General features: G+C 43.2%; 1 protein-coding gene across 1 annotated transcript; it reads left to right on the top strand.

The window, feature by feature from the left end:
• Nucleotides 1-3,350: 3,350 nt before the first annotated feature.
• wu:fc21g02 lies at nt 3,351-16,354 on the top strand. The gene is made up of 14 exons (XM_068591975.1): nt 3,351-3,463; nt 8,269-8,314; nt 9,163-9,310; nt 9,434-9,491; nt 10,627-10,708; nt 11,313-11,428; nt 11,535-11,703; nt 12,610-12,740; nt 12,908-12,991; nt 13,217-13,246; nt 13,445-13,513; nt 13,639-13,773; nt 14,102-14,230; nt 14,540-16,354. Exons 2-14 carry the CDS (start codon nt 8,269-8,271, stop codon nt 14,663-14,665), a joined length of 1,323 nt encoding a protein of 440 aa, XP_068448076.1. The 5' UTR covers nt 3,351-3,463; the 3' UTR covers nt 14,666-16,354.
• The last annotated feature ends 375 nt before the right edge of the window (nt 16,355-16,729 follow it).

Genomic DNA, 16,729 nt, shown 5'->3' with positions numbered 1-16,729 from the left:
GTCGTGTGTGTGTGTGTGTGTGTGTGTCTGCCTGGGCGTGGCCTTCCCTTCCCCTCCTGCTGCAAATTAACCGACACACATGCAACCCATTCGCTCATCGAGCCTCACAGTTTGTAGTTCAGCTTGTGTGTACTGCGCAAAACTGTTGACTCGCTGTTGGACCTCTGAACCATCTGTGGGCGGAAAGAGCTCAAACCATTCAGTGTCTGTTCAATAAAATGCTACAAAGACGTTTGAAAGAACTTGTAGTATTTAGGATGTTTGGTGTATCCTGTCTGACGCTGAGCAAAATAGTTCTAAAGTCACTGTCAGAAATAAGACGGGGGAAAAGTCAAAGTAAGTCCAAGCCTGAGCAGGCGGTTGCCAAAAATATTTCCTCCAATAAACAAATGTATGTGGCACAAAGACAGAGGGTCGAAAATGAGTAGGAATGGATAAAAATGGGGTTTTCAGCCGACAACAGTTGGAAACGTGCTTGATGCGCAGAGAGGTAGGCGAAGTAGAAAAACATCAAATAATTGATAAACCGTCTTTAGCTGACTGGGAAGCATAAAGTATGTAGGGAGAGGAAGCGGAACCAAGGGAAGGAAAGAGATTAAGACACAAATAAGACAGGAACAGGAAACAGTTAAATATACAGCGAAACTGTGTCTTTTTGTTTTTGCTGGAGGATCGGGAGTGGATCGTGATCTGGACTCCACTGGCACAGTCGACACTACACCCCGCAGGCACGTCAACGTCCACATCTACGAGCCCGTCAACGAACACTGACGACACCAGGAACCTGGACGATCGGAACGCGAGACAAAGACGACAATACGACAAAGAAAGAAGGAGTGAACAAGAGGAAGAAGCAATGACTCACGTGGAGAGTGCAAAGGGAAACTCAGAATCCCGGAGAACTTTCACATCCTTTTTCCATGAGTACAGATGACAGAAACATGATGGCAAATGAGAAAAACATGCTCAAACATGATCATGGTATGATATTGGTATCATTCCCAAGCCGTAATCAGCCTGCAGTGTGTTAAATATGACCGTGGTGATGCCTAAAACAGGCCCTATAACCATGCATGGACAGCCCGGATTGAACTTCACATCCAAAAGCCAAAAGGAGTTGTGTGACATGAAAGGCTGCAGGCCTCAAAACCATACTGCAGCATGCTGAGCACGCTGAGGAGCAGTTCAAGAACCAGGAAAGATTAAGTTTCGTCAACTCGGGGATGGCAAGCTGACAATGCATCGGGAGGAGGAGACGAGAGGCAAAAGGCGGCGGCGAAAAAAAGACAGAGGAAGCGACAGCAGGAGCCGTGGAGGCAGAGACAACGGCACACGCACTCAACCCGAAGGCTTCGCGTGCCACCGATGTGGCCGACCCGAACTGCCCACCATCGCCGTGGAACAAAGACAAGACTGCTGCGAGGTCTCGACATCAGCTGTCAGACTGAGGGGAGGAGCAGGTGGCGGGCAGGCGGGGCCCCAGAGAGGGGCCGACCGACGCACACACATCTCAACCAGAGCAGTGTTGCAATGTGACGATGACACACCTGAAGATTTTAGAAAGTTACCATGAGTCATTTTAACTAAAAGAAATTAATTTAAGTTAAAAAAAAAGACAATTTTTGGTCGACTCAGGTGCCACGTAACATTAGATAACATCACAGCAAAGCTCTCCTTCCTGCTGTCTGATCACTGCCCTGTGAATCTATGAGGTGAAGATTGGATGTGAGTAAGTAGTCATCCTCATATCGGGCACTGGTGACCTGGTGACGCGCAGACAATAATCATACAAACAAATGGTGAAATATGACCCAGCAGGTCTTTGGTATCATCTGTAAGCAACACAGCAGCACTATACTTCTCTGTGATTTTGCCTCACGACCTTCACCGCATGCACAATGTCACATGCCGGCTGGGTCTCTCCATTGCACAACACGTTGCGTCACGTGGATCTGAGGAACAATTTTAAGGAACTATGCTTTTAAGAAGGTAGAGTGGTAGAGAAGTTATGTGTCATGGGTAATTATTGGACATAAAATACTGCTGCTGCCTCTGTTGAGATAAATTCACACATGCCGTTTGACATTAGCCCCACCAATGGAGTGCAAGGGCGTGTCTAAGGGCGGGGTTTGGCTACACAGGCAGACTACACTAGCTGACTCCAGTCCCACGCAGGAAGATCCTTGAACACTGTACAGTGAACAGGGTGAGAATATCAACAGGAAAGAGAAGCACTCAACTTATATCTGACCAAAACACACGCACACACACACACACACACACACACCATGGTTGGACTGGTGAGGGGTACGACGCCTCTGATTTGATTCCGTTCATGCGTGGGGCAAGATCCACTCAAGCAAGAGGGCATTGATGGTATTACACGTGGTTTTATTGAAGGCTGGTGCAATAATCAAATGTGATGACTGACCGGTGCTGTTGATGACATCATGATTTGCAGTCCGACAGAAGAAAAGTGAAGATTGTTCTACTTAAGTTTTTGACTGGAAATGGTCAAAAGGCCCTAAAGTTTCTTATCTGGAATAACAGCAGAGGGCACAACCCTTTCTTCCAAGAGAATAATAATTCAAGCCGTGCCTCGAACACAAACTAAGGAACAAATGATGAGCTTCTTAGAAACAACGTCATTCTATAAAGATAGTGGATCATCATAAACTCATCAGAAAGAGAGGCGCCCCTCTCTTCCATGATTCATGGTGAACATCACCATTCCCGATCTTCAACATACACTTCATGTATTACTGCACATAATTAATGTATGACACACCTGCATACACTTATTTATAGAAATGGCTCCTATCTGGTATTGTTCAACAAATACCTTTCAAGCCTTATTTGAAAAGATGGGATATTGATGATCATTAAACTTCTTTTTGAGGGTTCAATTGCAGAAAGCATTTCCCCCTTTTTGGATTCGCTCCATGTCCATTAGATTTGGTTTGACATAAGTGTTCCTGTCATAAATTATTCGTCCTGATCATGAGTAGTGTTTTAGTGCCTTGCCATAACCAAAAGCCAGGCACTAATATATTATTCACTTCATAATTGACATTCAGGAGAATGTTGTGTGTGTCGTCTTTTGATGTTGTCTTAAATGAAATATATGGCAATATATGCTATATATGTCTGTCTACAACGTATTATATAAATACATATTATTTATATTATTTTGTTTTTTTATCAGCAAACATGTAAACAGACGACAAAAACTAGTTAAGATGAATCGCTCAAATAATTAAATCGACAGGTCCTATCACTCTGTGTGATTTGGCACACTTCTGATATTTCCGACAGTCTCCTGAAGGCAACACGTCGTCGCCACCCATCCACACTCATCTGCGGGCGAACTGGTTCGGTCGGTTGCAGCGCTGCTTTGCAGACATACTAACCCCATAAATGCGCTTTGAGCTCTGAATAAGACCCAGCGACCGAGACGGGGAAGGTGAGTGAGACCGGATAGCGGGACGGAAGCTGCGGGAGGTCATTCCAGGGAGGGCGCGGCTGCGTTAGACAGAGACCGAGAACCCGGCGTGACTCGCACCGAGACGCCGTTTGGCCGAACATCCATATGGCTGCTGCTGTGCAACAGAGAAGAGCGAGAGTTGCTCCGACATGTTCGCTGAAAACTACTCTGCTCCCGAGGCATTCACCAACAAGTTGAATCGTGTCAGGGGGAAAGAACAAAAGAACTAAAAAAACATAAAAAATTAAGCAGCCCGGGCGTTTTTTGTGTCACGTTTGTTGTGCTTTATTTTATTTTTTTTACGAGCCTGACGTAACGACAGGGTGAGCGACGACATATCTCTTCAACACTCAACAGGAGCTTTAAAACCAAAGACGACGAAGTTTAGTTGAATGTGATTTGAGCTCGTTTTTAAATGCACGCGCTGGTCTTTCTTCTCTCCGTCCCGTGCGGCGCGCGCTCGGTAGGAGGACCGTTTTTTTTTGTTGTTCTTTTTTTTTTTTTTACTCTGTGCACGCGGGCCACACCTCTTCGCTCTATTCATCCCAGGAATTCAATAACGCATACCATCAGTATACATCATATATACACATATTAGTCTATACATATATATATTCACATGTATATATGTATTTATATATTTATTTTCATACGCGTTTGCCATTACAGACACGACAGTTAAAGGCAGCAGAATGTCCTCCGTGCTTTTGTTACGTTCAGGTCTGTCGGACATACCGTGAGGCCTCACAGGGAGGAGACGCCTCTGCTCAGGGCTGAGTCCTGTGAGGCTTTCATGTGCTGTCGGGAGCAAATAGTACTGGCTGGATGGGTCCTGCTAATGCACAGGCTTAAGTCAGGCACACTATTTACATTGGACCCCACCACTGAGCCGGAGGGGACACGCGGGTTAGTCCCAACTGACATTACACTAGAGATCAGTCTGTAATTGTTATCCTTTGAATATGTCAAAATGACATATTACATGTCTACCCCAGTAATATTAATTAATGTATATTAGTTAAGCTGCTGTGTGCATGACCATTAAATAATGGAATGTTTAGTGGAATTAAAATATGTAATGGATCTGTTAAACGTTTAACTACACTTAACTACTCTTATCATGCGACACAAAGCCCCCGCCCGGCCCCAAGGATACTAGTTAGTTTTTTAAAACTGCTTATTAATTGTTTTGTATGCACATTATATGCATAATTTTGTCCTATCGTTTACCTTTTCATATAGTATCTTATTTAATTCCAGGCTACAATTTGTCTTTAGTCTGAATCCGATGTTCTTTACAGCACAGTATAGTTTAATAAATATTATTGGTGACCCTTTTAATTTGTTGATGCTAAATTAGGATCCGGCAGTCCTCAGAATAGACGGGCAGCTGCTGAGCTGCAGACAGGTGCAGAGTGAGTGAGCGCTCACGGCCAGACCAGACTAATGAGAAGGAATAGTCCTTTTTCTAATGTCTGCTAGCCCGTTGAAGAACTCACTGATCAGCATGCCGTGTGATGGAGTAACAATTAAAAAGCAACAAACCACAGCTGTACTATCAATGTGACATTAACAATAGAACACCAAGCTATTTTTAGGCCCTTTCCTCAATAATGTCATTCCCAAACTAAAAAGGGTGTATCTCTGCAACCTCTAGGGCTGTTTGAATAATTTGGGTGTTATAATAAAAGGTACACACGTTAGATTTTGTTCGGATGTGGAAATATCTCAACAATGCTACTGTTTAATAATCTCAGTGATTTGTAGCTTTACGTGGCTGCAAACCCCAAATATTTAGTTTTTGTTCCTAAAAAGTCAAATACAACATTCGCAGCTGTATGAATGACACAATTAACTAAAAAAGCAATAGTCTGTGTTTGAAATGATCCCATTTAGAGTTAGAGCTTTGCCAGTTATCTAGACAGAATAAGAGGAAACAAGACTCATTTGGCCTACTGCACTAGATAAATTAAACTATTTCCTGCACACAAAAAAATACCACCATGAACTAAATGAAAGGAGTGGAGCAGCAATGAAAAGATGAGGAGTTCAGGGTCCTTGGAGGCCGGGCTTCCACGGGTTACCCCACCACATATCTGGAGGGTTGCGTGTGAACGTTTGAACACGGTGGTTTATCGGCCACCTGTCGTAGTAGAGGTGGAGCGTCTGAGAAATGCGGAGCAATATGGATTTTCCCTCTTCTATTTTATGTAGTTTATGAGTATAATCTAAAAAAACAAAAACAATACTTGACTTAAATTTCAGATCAAACACTAATCCACAGCAAGTCTTGACGATATAATATGTTTATAAATGTTACAAAACTCAGTACACTTTTCGTAAAAAAAAAAACATGAATGTGCAGTTGTTAGACACTGTTTTCCCACAATGCAATGCAGGCAATGGAGGAACTGCACACAGCTGCAAAACATTTAAACACCAGCATCCAGGGAAACCGCTATAAAACCTTTATAAATGTCCCAGAATAGCTGTGAGCTACATTGATTTCATGTAATCAAACTGCAAACAGTACAGCACGATACTGTGTATTCATACTATAGACAGTAAGTATGTATTGGGGCAGGCCCTTGAGGCTAAACACTCCACCATGTACTATTAGTGACAGATCTAACGGCAGTGTTACATGCAGAGCTGACCATGCGTGTCGCTAGGGTGGTGCTAAGCGACGTTACTAACAGCATGGCCAGCTTAGTCGACACTGGCATCTAAACATCTAAAATGGTATTTTGAAACCCATTTTGCCTGGAGTGTGTTCTCCTGCAGCGTGTCAAAACTCTGACTAAACAGCGAGTTAACCCACAGTCAATGAAGACAGAGTCGTAGTAAGTTTCAACAATTAACGGCCACTCTTTTCCTTTCAATCCTGCTGGTGAAAACTGCAAACAAAGACAATGCAAACATTCAGTCTGCATTCTTAAACATTGCATTTCACCGAGTAGTAGATATGAATATAGAGTACATTGCGTATTTGTACATTATAGCACCCACGGCATTGCCTCTAAAATGCTTCCTCGTGGATGTGAGCAGATTGCTCCCCCACTGGAAGTGATTAAACCGGAAGTAATGTCATAACATGGCACGAACAGGAAAATCATATTGCTAATAAGTATGTCTTGAAATGAACAACCATTAATTAAACAAAAACTGAAAATGCCGTAAAGGCAACACAACAACATATATATACAACATATAGCCTTTTCCATATCCGGGAAATCTGTTACACCACTTCTGTACATTTTTTATAAAAGTTTGACAGAAACTCACGGACAGCAAAATGCATAATTCTCTTGCTCTACCATCCCAGCACAGATTTGATGCATGTAATGCTCATGTTTTTGAAGTTACACTATTGGTTGGTCGGGTTGGAGGTTTCCCCCAGTGAACCGTTGTTGCCACTCTACAATAATCGCAATGTTTGGTGTCATTGTGTTTTTCTGTATGAATTAACCCGCTGAAAACTGTAGAACCAATTTTGTCTCCAGACCTTCTTTTCCCTGTGTTTGAGTCGTTGTAGGAACCCTAAATTAATTCCAATACTTGTGTTTATTGTATGTATTTGTTCAGCAAAGTCTTGGTAAAAAAATGTACATCTGCAAAAAAAAAAATCATCCAGCATGATATGAGCCAGATTCCCCAAAAATGCCTCCTGGAGCGGTCAATAAGACACCTTTTTGGAATTATTAGGACCTAAAGAATCAGAATCTGCAACAAAAACCACAATGAAACAAAGTCTTGGCCTGTTACGAAGGAGTTGCAGTCAAAAAACTGTGTCGTTCGGTTCAAAAATAGAAAAATGACGTATTTTATGCCAAAAGATTGTCTGAATGGGGCTTGCTGGGACTTATAATTGGCGTGGGAGGATTTTCGTGCACGGTTTCCTTAAGAAGAACATTGGAAGTGAGCAAAGTCCCTCCCGTGTTCCATAAGACTAACATTCGAGGCTGTAGGCATGTTCACAGAGGATGATTTATATGCTGGGCAGATTGTAAAACCCTTTGACGCTAATTGGTGATTTGTGGTACTGGTGCTAAACAAGTAAATTGGATGGAAAATGTTTTTTTAAAAAAGGACAATTTTACTGTTGAATGTATTCAATTAAAGCAGGTTCTGAGTCATAGTAGGTATTTAGACATGTAGCCTTCCACTCTAGAATAGTTTTAGCTGAGTAACACTAATAGTTCATAAACTACTCCATTGCTGTTAAAGTGACCGATTGACTGGCTGTCATTTCGAAGCTCGACCGGTCCAGACTAAAATCTCTCAACAACATTCGATGGTGACTTTGGTGATCCCCTGAGTTGTCCTTTACTGCCACCTTAGAGTTGACGTTTCAAGGAATTTGTTCAGCTCAAAATCACAAATGATTAAATTGGCTCCTCTGATGGCTTCACCAGCTGAACAGCATGCGGCATCCTCTGTTATTAGATCCATAACAAAGCTTTCAATGGGGGGAAACTTGGATAATATAATACAAGCATTACATGTAGTAGAAATGTGACTTTTTCTAATATAGTAGAAGTGGATAAAATCACAATCCACATTCTTGTTTTTATTTTAATTTTATTGCTGTGAAATGAAGCACAGGAGGAATTATGAGAACTTTAAGTTGATCCTCTGCATTTTATCAGGTCCGCAAGTTTTTTTCAAATATTATATGACCTCGTACCTGCGAAAAAATTGCAAAATTCCCATCCGTTTTAAGATGTACTTTGTGTTGAGTGGTAAGTAGCCGTGATGTAATCTCCTCTATGTCTTGTCTGCAGATGATGTGGAGCATTGGGATCCTGCTGGCCACTGCTCTCAGTGTGGGTGAGGATCATCTCATTTCTCTCCTGCTGTCTGTGAAAAGGCGTGATCTCAGTCTAACATCTCAGATTAGCAGTCGGATTAGCAGTCGGATTTACTGTTCAAACCTAGTTACAAGGTCTTGCTCTGTCTCTCTTTCACACGCATTAAATTTACTTTAAAAGGAACAGTTACAAATCAAAGTTTTACTAGATTATGTGTCCCTCTGTTTCCTTGTTGTCAGTTCTCCCTCGTAGCTCTGCTGGTGTCTCTGTCTTACTGGAGAGCGTTTATGCTTTGGTTCCTTTACCAGTTTATCCGTTGTGTTCACAATAGTTATGTGGAACAAACTAAGCATAAATAAGAACAAATGTAATCGCGACAGTAGGTCTGATACCGCCGCTGGACAAGCCGCTCACTAACGGCTTCAATAACAGCTGCTTCCTCCTCATGTAGCAGGAGTAGAGTTATAAAATGCAGAATTTAACTGCACAACAGCTGCTAGAATATACAACAAGGTCAGCAATGGCTGTAACCAGCTCTCCATGTTGAAATAACCTGGTAGTCGATAAATAATCAAGGCTGTTTGTTTTCTTTCAGAAAAGGGTCATGTGATAAGGACGTGACGAATCAGTGAAGGACACTAAAACCCAATCAAGTAGTGAATGCGGCCATCTACTCCATCATTTACGTTGCCCTAAAACTCCAGAGTAGTGCGGACGCTCAGTGTAAAAGTAGCAAAGGATATGCGTTTTAAAATGTAAATGTAGTCGTGTGGATGCAGCCTAATGTTGCGAGGAAGTGCATCCCTAAATGTTACGGATGTTCAATGTTTTCCTAGTCTCATTTTTCAAAACGATGTTTGGTTTCAGAGTCCTATATTGTCCACGACATCCATGAGCGTTTGGAACACGGTCGGCAGCTGAAGATCTACCTGCCAAAGAGTGCGGAGAAGCTGGAGTTTATACCAGCTAACGATCCTGGCAATACCTTTATATATTGGGTAAAGAGCAAAATAAGGTGAGAAAAAAATGGGATACCCCCGTGTTCTGGTTGAGGACATAGTGGTCATGGAGGGAATCTGTGAGGTTGCTTCCAGTGTTGCAGTTGATTTCTATGTGGCTGTTTCTTTCTGTCCTACAGTACGACTAAAGGCAGGGTGTCGGGTACAGGCAGCGACCGCCGCTGGTACATTGACAAGGTAACCAAAGTCTATTTGTTTAAAGTCTGAATTAATTAAATCTAAAGTCTACGTTTTAAGCAATGAATGACTGTCATGTCACCTCGTAGATTTGTCTTTAACTAGTAGGGGTGAAGGAAAATAATCGATACAGCATCCTCCTCTCTTGCCTCAGTCACACCGATCCTCAAAAAACCTCAACAACTACCGACCCATCTCCAATCTCTCTTTTCTGTCTAAAATACTTGAACGCACCGTTGCCAACAAACTCAAAACCCACCAGGACTCCAACCGACTGTATGAACCATTTCAATCCGGATTGAGATTGCATCACAGCACAGAAACCGAGCCCTATATATATATATATATATATATATATATATATATATATATATATATATATATATATATATATATATATATATATATATATATATATATATATTGTTTACTGGCACAGCCCTCTCCTGGTTCAAGTCATACCTCTCCGATCGCCAACAGTTCATGATCATCAATGAATCATAGTCTGACACAGCCCCAGTCCCTCAAGGTGTCCCCCAAGGTTCAGTACTCGGCCCCCTCCGCTTCATTCTCAACTTGTTCCCCCTTGGTAATATCAAACGCCACCACGGTCTCCATTTCCACTGCTATGCCGACGACAAACAGCTCTACATCTCCACCAAATAAATCATATCCACCACCTACTCCACCATCAGCGACTGCCTCACAGATATAAAGACCTGGATGCAAGCTAACTTCCTTAAACTCAACAAACGCAACAAATTTGAAATCCTCATCATCGACCCCCGAATCTCTAAACAAAACTAAAGTGATGGCACCATTTTTGACCACTTTGATTCAACCCTCTCTTTCACAAGAAATGCAGCACATCACAAAAAATGGCTTCTTTCATCTAAAAGACATTGCACGTCTGCGCGGAAGCGTTCTTTTAGTGTGTACTCAAATGTGTCCTGGGCCACACTGAAAGACATTCCTACTTCACTGACGTACGTACTAATTAGCGCGCCAACGCTGAGTTGTTAAAGTGCGACAATAGGCAACAATAAGAAGAATTAAAAAAGTCACACAAAGCTTTATGTGTGACCAGACATTCTCCATTGTGTGTTGATGCGCTCTGTGTGTGTCTTTCTGCCAGGTGACCTTTGAGGACCAGGGGACGTACACCCAGAAAGACTTCTGGAATAAAGAACTCTCTGCCGTCAAAGTAGCCGTCACACGTGAGTTAGCGAAGCGTTATTCGGTTGCTCTAACATCTCTTTCTTTGTGGATCCGGCTTCAAAGTGAACGGAAGTAACATTTTCTAAACGCCACACCAAGGAGGTCGTATTGGTAAATGCCTGAGTGGATTCTTTTGAGCAAGGATGTTTATCAAAGTTGACGTCTTCAACGTTTCATTTATAGGAGTTGGAGGGTTATTTCTTCTTTCACATTTCTTGCTTGCATACCATATCTATGCAAGTTTGACAGAGCTCACATATGTTATTTCCTTTTCTCCTCTGTCTCCAAAAGCTGAGCTCATTTTAATTTCACTCAAACAACAAAGCACATGACACTTACATTCTTAGACAATGATACATGGAAGGCCCCATCAGCAATCACCCGTAGCTTTTAAATACACATCTTAGACATCTTTTTCGCGGTACGAGCACCCCAAACCATGTTCAATTTACATCTATTGTATCTGGGTGGAGGCAGACATCTTTGGTAACTAAACAGCCAGGTAAAGAAACCTAAGACTGTCTGTGTGGTTTGGTACCAAATCTGGCATTATGTAAAAATAATTGTGCTAATATTTGTTTTTTTTATTCTTTTCTGTTCCAGGCAGACACAACTATGTCAAGTGTGTAGCAGGAGACAGTCTTTACATCCAGCTGGAGGGCATTGACCTGAGGGACGCCACCCTCTTCTTCACTGGGGAGGGTGCTAATGTTACACTGGTGAGACGGATGGGTGTGGGTGTGGATGTAAATGGGTGAAGAAATTAGTTGTGATTCAGAATGGAAATGCCGAGTTGTTGCTCTGACAGGAGTTTGTGTCCCTCAGGTCCGCGACGGTGCTCGGGTGTCCCAGGACGTGCCGGACTATTGGGACCGGGTTCAGACCCACTCCATGAAAATCGAGATCAGGAATGTGAACTTCAGCGATGTGGGACATTACACTCTAAGTGACCGGAGAGACCGGGTGGTGTCTATCACCAGGATGGACCTGACAGGTGGGTCCCCATATACTGTAAATTCTCATATGCAGAGGCTACCCATCCTTTATGTAAAGCAGGCTTATATGACAGACGGGCCTTTATTTAGTGGACGAAATCCATTCAGTTCTTTACAAAGCTTTGGTCTTGAAACACTGGTAGGACTGTCATGTGGAAGACTCGGTGACATGCCAAGCACCCTATGGCACTTTAAGTGTAGCTATGGCTAAATCTGATTCTACTGTCCATATATTCAACAGTTATATAGTTATTAGCTAACTATTCAAATCGTGGATACAAAAAAAAGTAAAAATTTAAATCAATGTCAATAAAAGTTTGCCAGTAACTGAATGGGGAACAGAATGTTCAGGTTGTTAGCTGAAGGTTCAACTGGCCACCCGGTGCCGGTACCATGAATAGCATCGAGGTTGCTGAAGTGAGACGAGAATAGCCAGAATGACTAACCGTCAATGAAAGCAACGGCAGGTGACTAAAGTGGGAGGAGAACCGTCACAATGAAGCGGTGGCGGGCCTTGGTTTTGGTCACTAAGCAAGCTTGTTAGTTTAAAATAGATATAACTTTTAATTTTAAAAAAAAATCATAAAATAGCTCATAGCTTTGTAATTCTGTTTAGGCCAGCAGAGGAGGCTTAGCGGGCCCTGACGGCCCGCCACTGCAATGAAGAGTTAACAACTAAACAGGTTGTCTGGCAACCCATTGCTGGTGCTGAATTGTGGGGGGAAAAGCAGAATATGTACCGTCACTCGTGGGAAGAGGAGAGTGGTTGTGATCTAGAAGAAATGGAGAGAAGATCAGACCATTATTTTCATTGTGTTGTCTTAACTTAATGCCAACAATGTCCTACGCAAACACACACACAATCACACACAATGTAAGGCCTTTTTTTTTTACCTCTTCTGCAGACCGTCGTGAAGACACTGATGGAAACCCTCTCATGGCTCTGCTCTTGCTGCTGGGCATCCCTGCTGGGATTTGCTGCTGCTGCCGGAAAAAGATTTTCAAGAAGAAAGCTGCCGCCGGTGCAACGTTCCAGGTACTAACATTAGTCCCAGACAAATGTGACTCTGTGTGTGTGTATTAGAACGATTTCAGCTTCTCGAATGTGAGGCTCTTCTGCTGTTATTTAATCAAAAAAAATGTTGACACAATGATTTTCCTCATTCCCTCTCCCTCTCCTTCTTCCTCGTCCTCTGGCTCCAGTCCAGCCCAGATGTAGTCCATCCTCCTCCCAGTGGTCCTGTTGGACCGTCTCCTCCTTACAACACTCCAGGACAACCAGGAGTGGTGAGATATTCTACTACACTTCCACTTTTGTTCTGTATTCACAGATGTTCTACTTCACAAACATGTCCTTTACATTTAATTCAATACCACTTTATTAGTCCACAAAGGTTATGAGTCACTCCGTACTCCACTGCGTGACAGATTGTGTGTGTTTGGCGTTGGTAATTCCTATATCTCTGAATGAATCTGATGTGGATTTCCTAACGTTTTTTTTTCTGTTTGCAGGCGTACTACCACAGCCCCGACCCTAACATGGTACATAAGGCAGTACACAATACACATTTCTTACATAACTATCACAGAGTAGACTATTTACACAATCATTATGCGACGTATTGATTGTGTAATGCTGATCCAAACGAGTGTCTTTTTCCTTCTTGTGTACACGTCTGTGTGTGTGTGTGTGTGTGTGTGTGTGTGTGTGTGTGTGTGTGTGTGTGTATTCTTATCTAGGGTCCCTCGTTTCATCCTCCCCCTGCAACCGGCGGCCCGGGACAGTGGACCGGCCCCCCGCCCGCTTCGGTTAGTATCACACTCAGCGTGGATACACTTGAACAAACCTGCATAAAGTTCTCCAACAGCAGGGGACTATTATTTTGATTTCCCTGCTTTCTCCCTCACCATTTAACTCTTGTCTCTGTCTGCAGGGTTACAACCCAGGCTACCCACCCCAGAACCCGACCTACCCTCCTGGCGGTCCAGCTATGTACCCCCCCGCCCAGCCCCCACAATGGAACGGTCCACCGGCAGGCCACTACCCCATCGGGCCCGCAGCTCCAATGGTACAGCCCGTCTCTTTGACTGACTGAAGTCCGAAAAGGAATGCTGCTCGTTCCACTAGTTTGACTTTGTTTGAGCCTTTGACCTGTTGGAGTTGACACATAAAATTACACTTATTGACTTGACACTGAATCAATATAATCTGTTATTTTCAGCTGGAAGTCGTACGCGCTAAATTACATCTTTTTCTGATCCACAGTTCCATTGTACATAATTAGTGCAGTGGTCCTATTGGCACAGGTCCTCATTGCTCAGTTTGTTTCTCTAGATTTATGAATTTGGGCACAGATGTGCAAATAAGATAAAAATGTGTGTGTGTGTGTTGCATAGGGCTATGGTGCAGCTCCTGTCATGTACAGCTCGCCAGCACCAGCAGCCGCCGGTGAACCTGTTCAAGAGGTTAAGATGGGGGGTATGGATTCCTCACCTGCCGACCACCTGCTGACTCCCAACCAACAGGTAGACACACACACACTGTATGAGAGAGGCCGTGAAATAAGAGTCTTCCTGCTTTATGGTGGAGTACCGCCGGGCCCTGTAATGATGTAGTGATTCCTCAGCGCCCTGTGTGTAACTTATCCATCCACCAGGGGGAGCACTTATCATATCTGATGTGGATGTGGATGTGGTAGTGTGCTTTTCATTGTATCCTTATCATATTAGCTACGCACCAAAAGATCAACGTTATATATACGAAATAAGGAAAGAAAAAAAAGTGTGTTGAGGTGAATGTGGTTCATAAACATGCATTTTATTTTTACCCCTCAGGCTGAAGCCGCGTCCCCAGCTGCGTCCCCTCCTGGGCCCCCACCCACCACCAACAACCTCAGCTCCTCTACTGATGCCTATGAGTTCAAGATCGACGGAGGCAAAAACTCCACCAACTTCCTGTAGAGATGCTCAATCCTGGACCCGCCCTTACCTCCCAAAACCCTCCTACTCTGTCTGCTCTACTCATGTACTCCTATACAGTAATGCACACAGTGCAATGCGCATGACATCGTCATTATATTTTACCTGGAGCAGTTGCCTTTTGACGCCCAAATAACCGTAACCTGGAATCTTCATAGACACAAATCTCTTGACAGCTTGTTTTTTTTAGATGGATAATACAGGGCCCACCTCAAAGCCCTTAGTATGTCATGGAGATGTTGAGCTTCAATGGTGCATTTTCCCCAACTGACAAATAGTAAACCCAGGTGCTTTTGAGGTCCAGCGGCCGGCAACCTGGATCGCATTGCCCTGCATTTGGAGTCCCATTTGGCACTACAGTTGGGTTCAGCTGGTGAATCCATGTGTGGCCTGGGCATCAGCAGAACTCTTAACTCATGACATCTGAAAATCTTATGAGAAGAGCTGTACGAAACAGACCACGATACAACAGCTACCTCATTTTTGAATTCTATGCCTCTTCTTAGGTCAAAACTCTTCAGTTTACATCGGCCATCGGTATGAATTTATGTGTCAAAGTCAATGCTACCGGAAGAAGCTCTTTGACTGCCTTTCAGGGTGGCCTCCTGCCTCCTTTACAGCAAAAACTACAAGACATATCACTCCTTTGTCTCAGCCATTAAATCACCAAACAGGGAGTAGCGGCATTCACGTGGAGTGAGCCCGTGTGTCAAAGCAGCGTAATGGTGAATGGGCCTGTATCGCGCTTTCCTAGTCTTCCGACCACTCAAAGCGCTTTCACACTACTTGTCATCATTCACCCATTCACACACTGATGGCAGAAGCTAAGGTTCCACCTGCCCATCAGGAGAAACTAGCATTCACACACCGTAGGCGCAGCTACGGGAGCAATCTGGGGTTAAGTATCTTGCCCAAGGACACATCGACATGGGCTATCAAAGCCGGAAATCGAACCGCCGATCCTCTGATTGAAGGAAGGCCCCGCTCACCACAGTGTCGCAGCGTTTAGTGCCGGTTATTCCCATTACTCCTGTCACAGACGTACGGACCAAGATCTGCCACTCCTCCCTCTGAATGTTCCCTTAAGACCACTGACAGGCGCTCATTGAACTGCGAGTAGCGTCACGAATGCCTTTCTTTACAGTATCGTCGTCTTTAACTTTGTTCTTCTGGAGGTGACTAGATTCACTTCTGACTACTGGAATAAGTCGATGTTCCTCGTGGTATGCAGGCGACGAGGGTTTTTTTTTGGAGTCGCAATTTAAACTGGGACTTTTTTTTTTTTTTTTTTACCGTTTTGTGTCCTAGATGTGATGTTCCTCACACTTTAGCAATGTTGAGATATATTGTGATTTACATTTTGTTGAAAATGTGATTTATGTATTTAGTTGTTTTTGTAAATGTAACCCATTGTATTCACTAATTGTATCTGTTGTTGGTGGTTCTGGGTTTTAATGCAGTTGGAGGCCACTTCTGTTGTACATCGGTTCCTCCAGTTCCATCCACCTCTGGATTGTATGCCAATGGACTGAGGCTCATACCTCTCCTTTTATACCTGAAATGATATAATAGACATATTGTATTTGGATGTGTAAACATTTTGTCCAACTGCGCATGAATTTCTGGAATTTCTTTTTCAACAAAATAATTCACCATTAAAATAATTTTACAGGAGACAGCCAGAGAGTCTTTATTTGATACTTGTGATACTTGACGTAGAACCTAAAGGGTCTATCTCAGAGGTGGGCAATTATTTTTCCCAGGGGGCCACATGAGGCACAGAAACTATTGTGGAGGGCGGGACTAATAGCCTAAACTCATTTATGTTATCCCTGTGACAGAGTTTGACAGGACTTCCCAGCATGCAGTTCTGTGGTATAATTTTATAAATGTGAAACCATGACTGAAGTTCCTATCCCTGACAGGTAAGTAGCTTCCCTCAGCGGCCTCTCTTAGGCTGTAGCTGCAAAAATTAAATATTACTGCCTGTTGACATTTATGGCAATTCGCTGCCGTTTTGACGGTATGTCTGCCAGGCCCGCCCAT

This window comes from Clinocottus analis, unplaced genomic scaffold (assembly GCF_023055335.1).
Source record: "Clinocottus analis isolate CAN_PGR_092001 unplaced genomic scaffold, fCliAna1.0.p SCAF_26, whole genome shotgun sequence".
Taxonomy (NCBI): domain Eukaryota; kingdom Metazoa; phylum Chordata; class Actinopteri; order Perciformes; family Cottidae; genus Clinocottus; species Clinocottus analis.
This window is presented reverse-complemented; position numbering and strand designations above follow the sequence as displayed.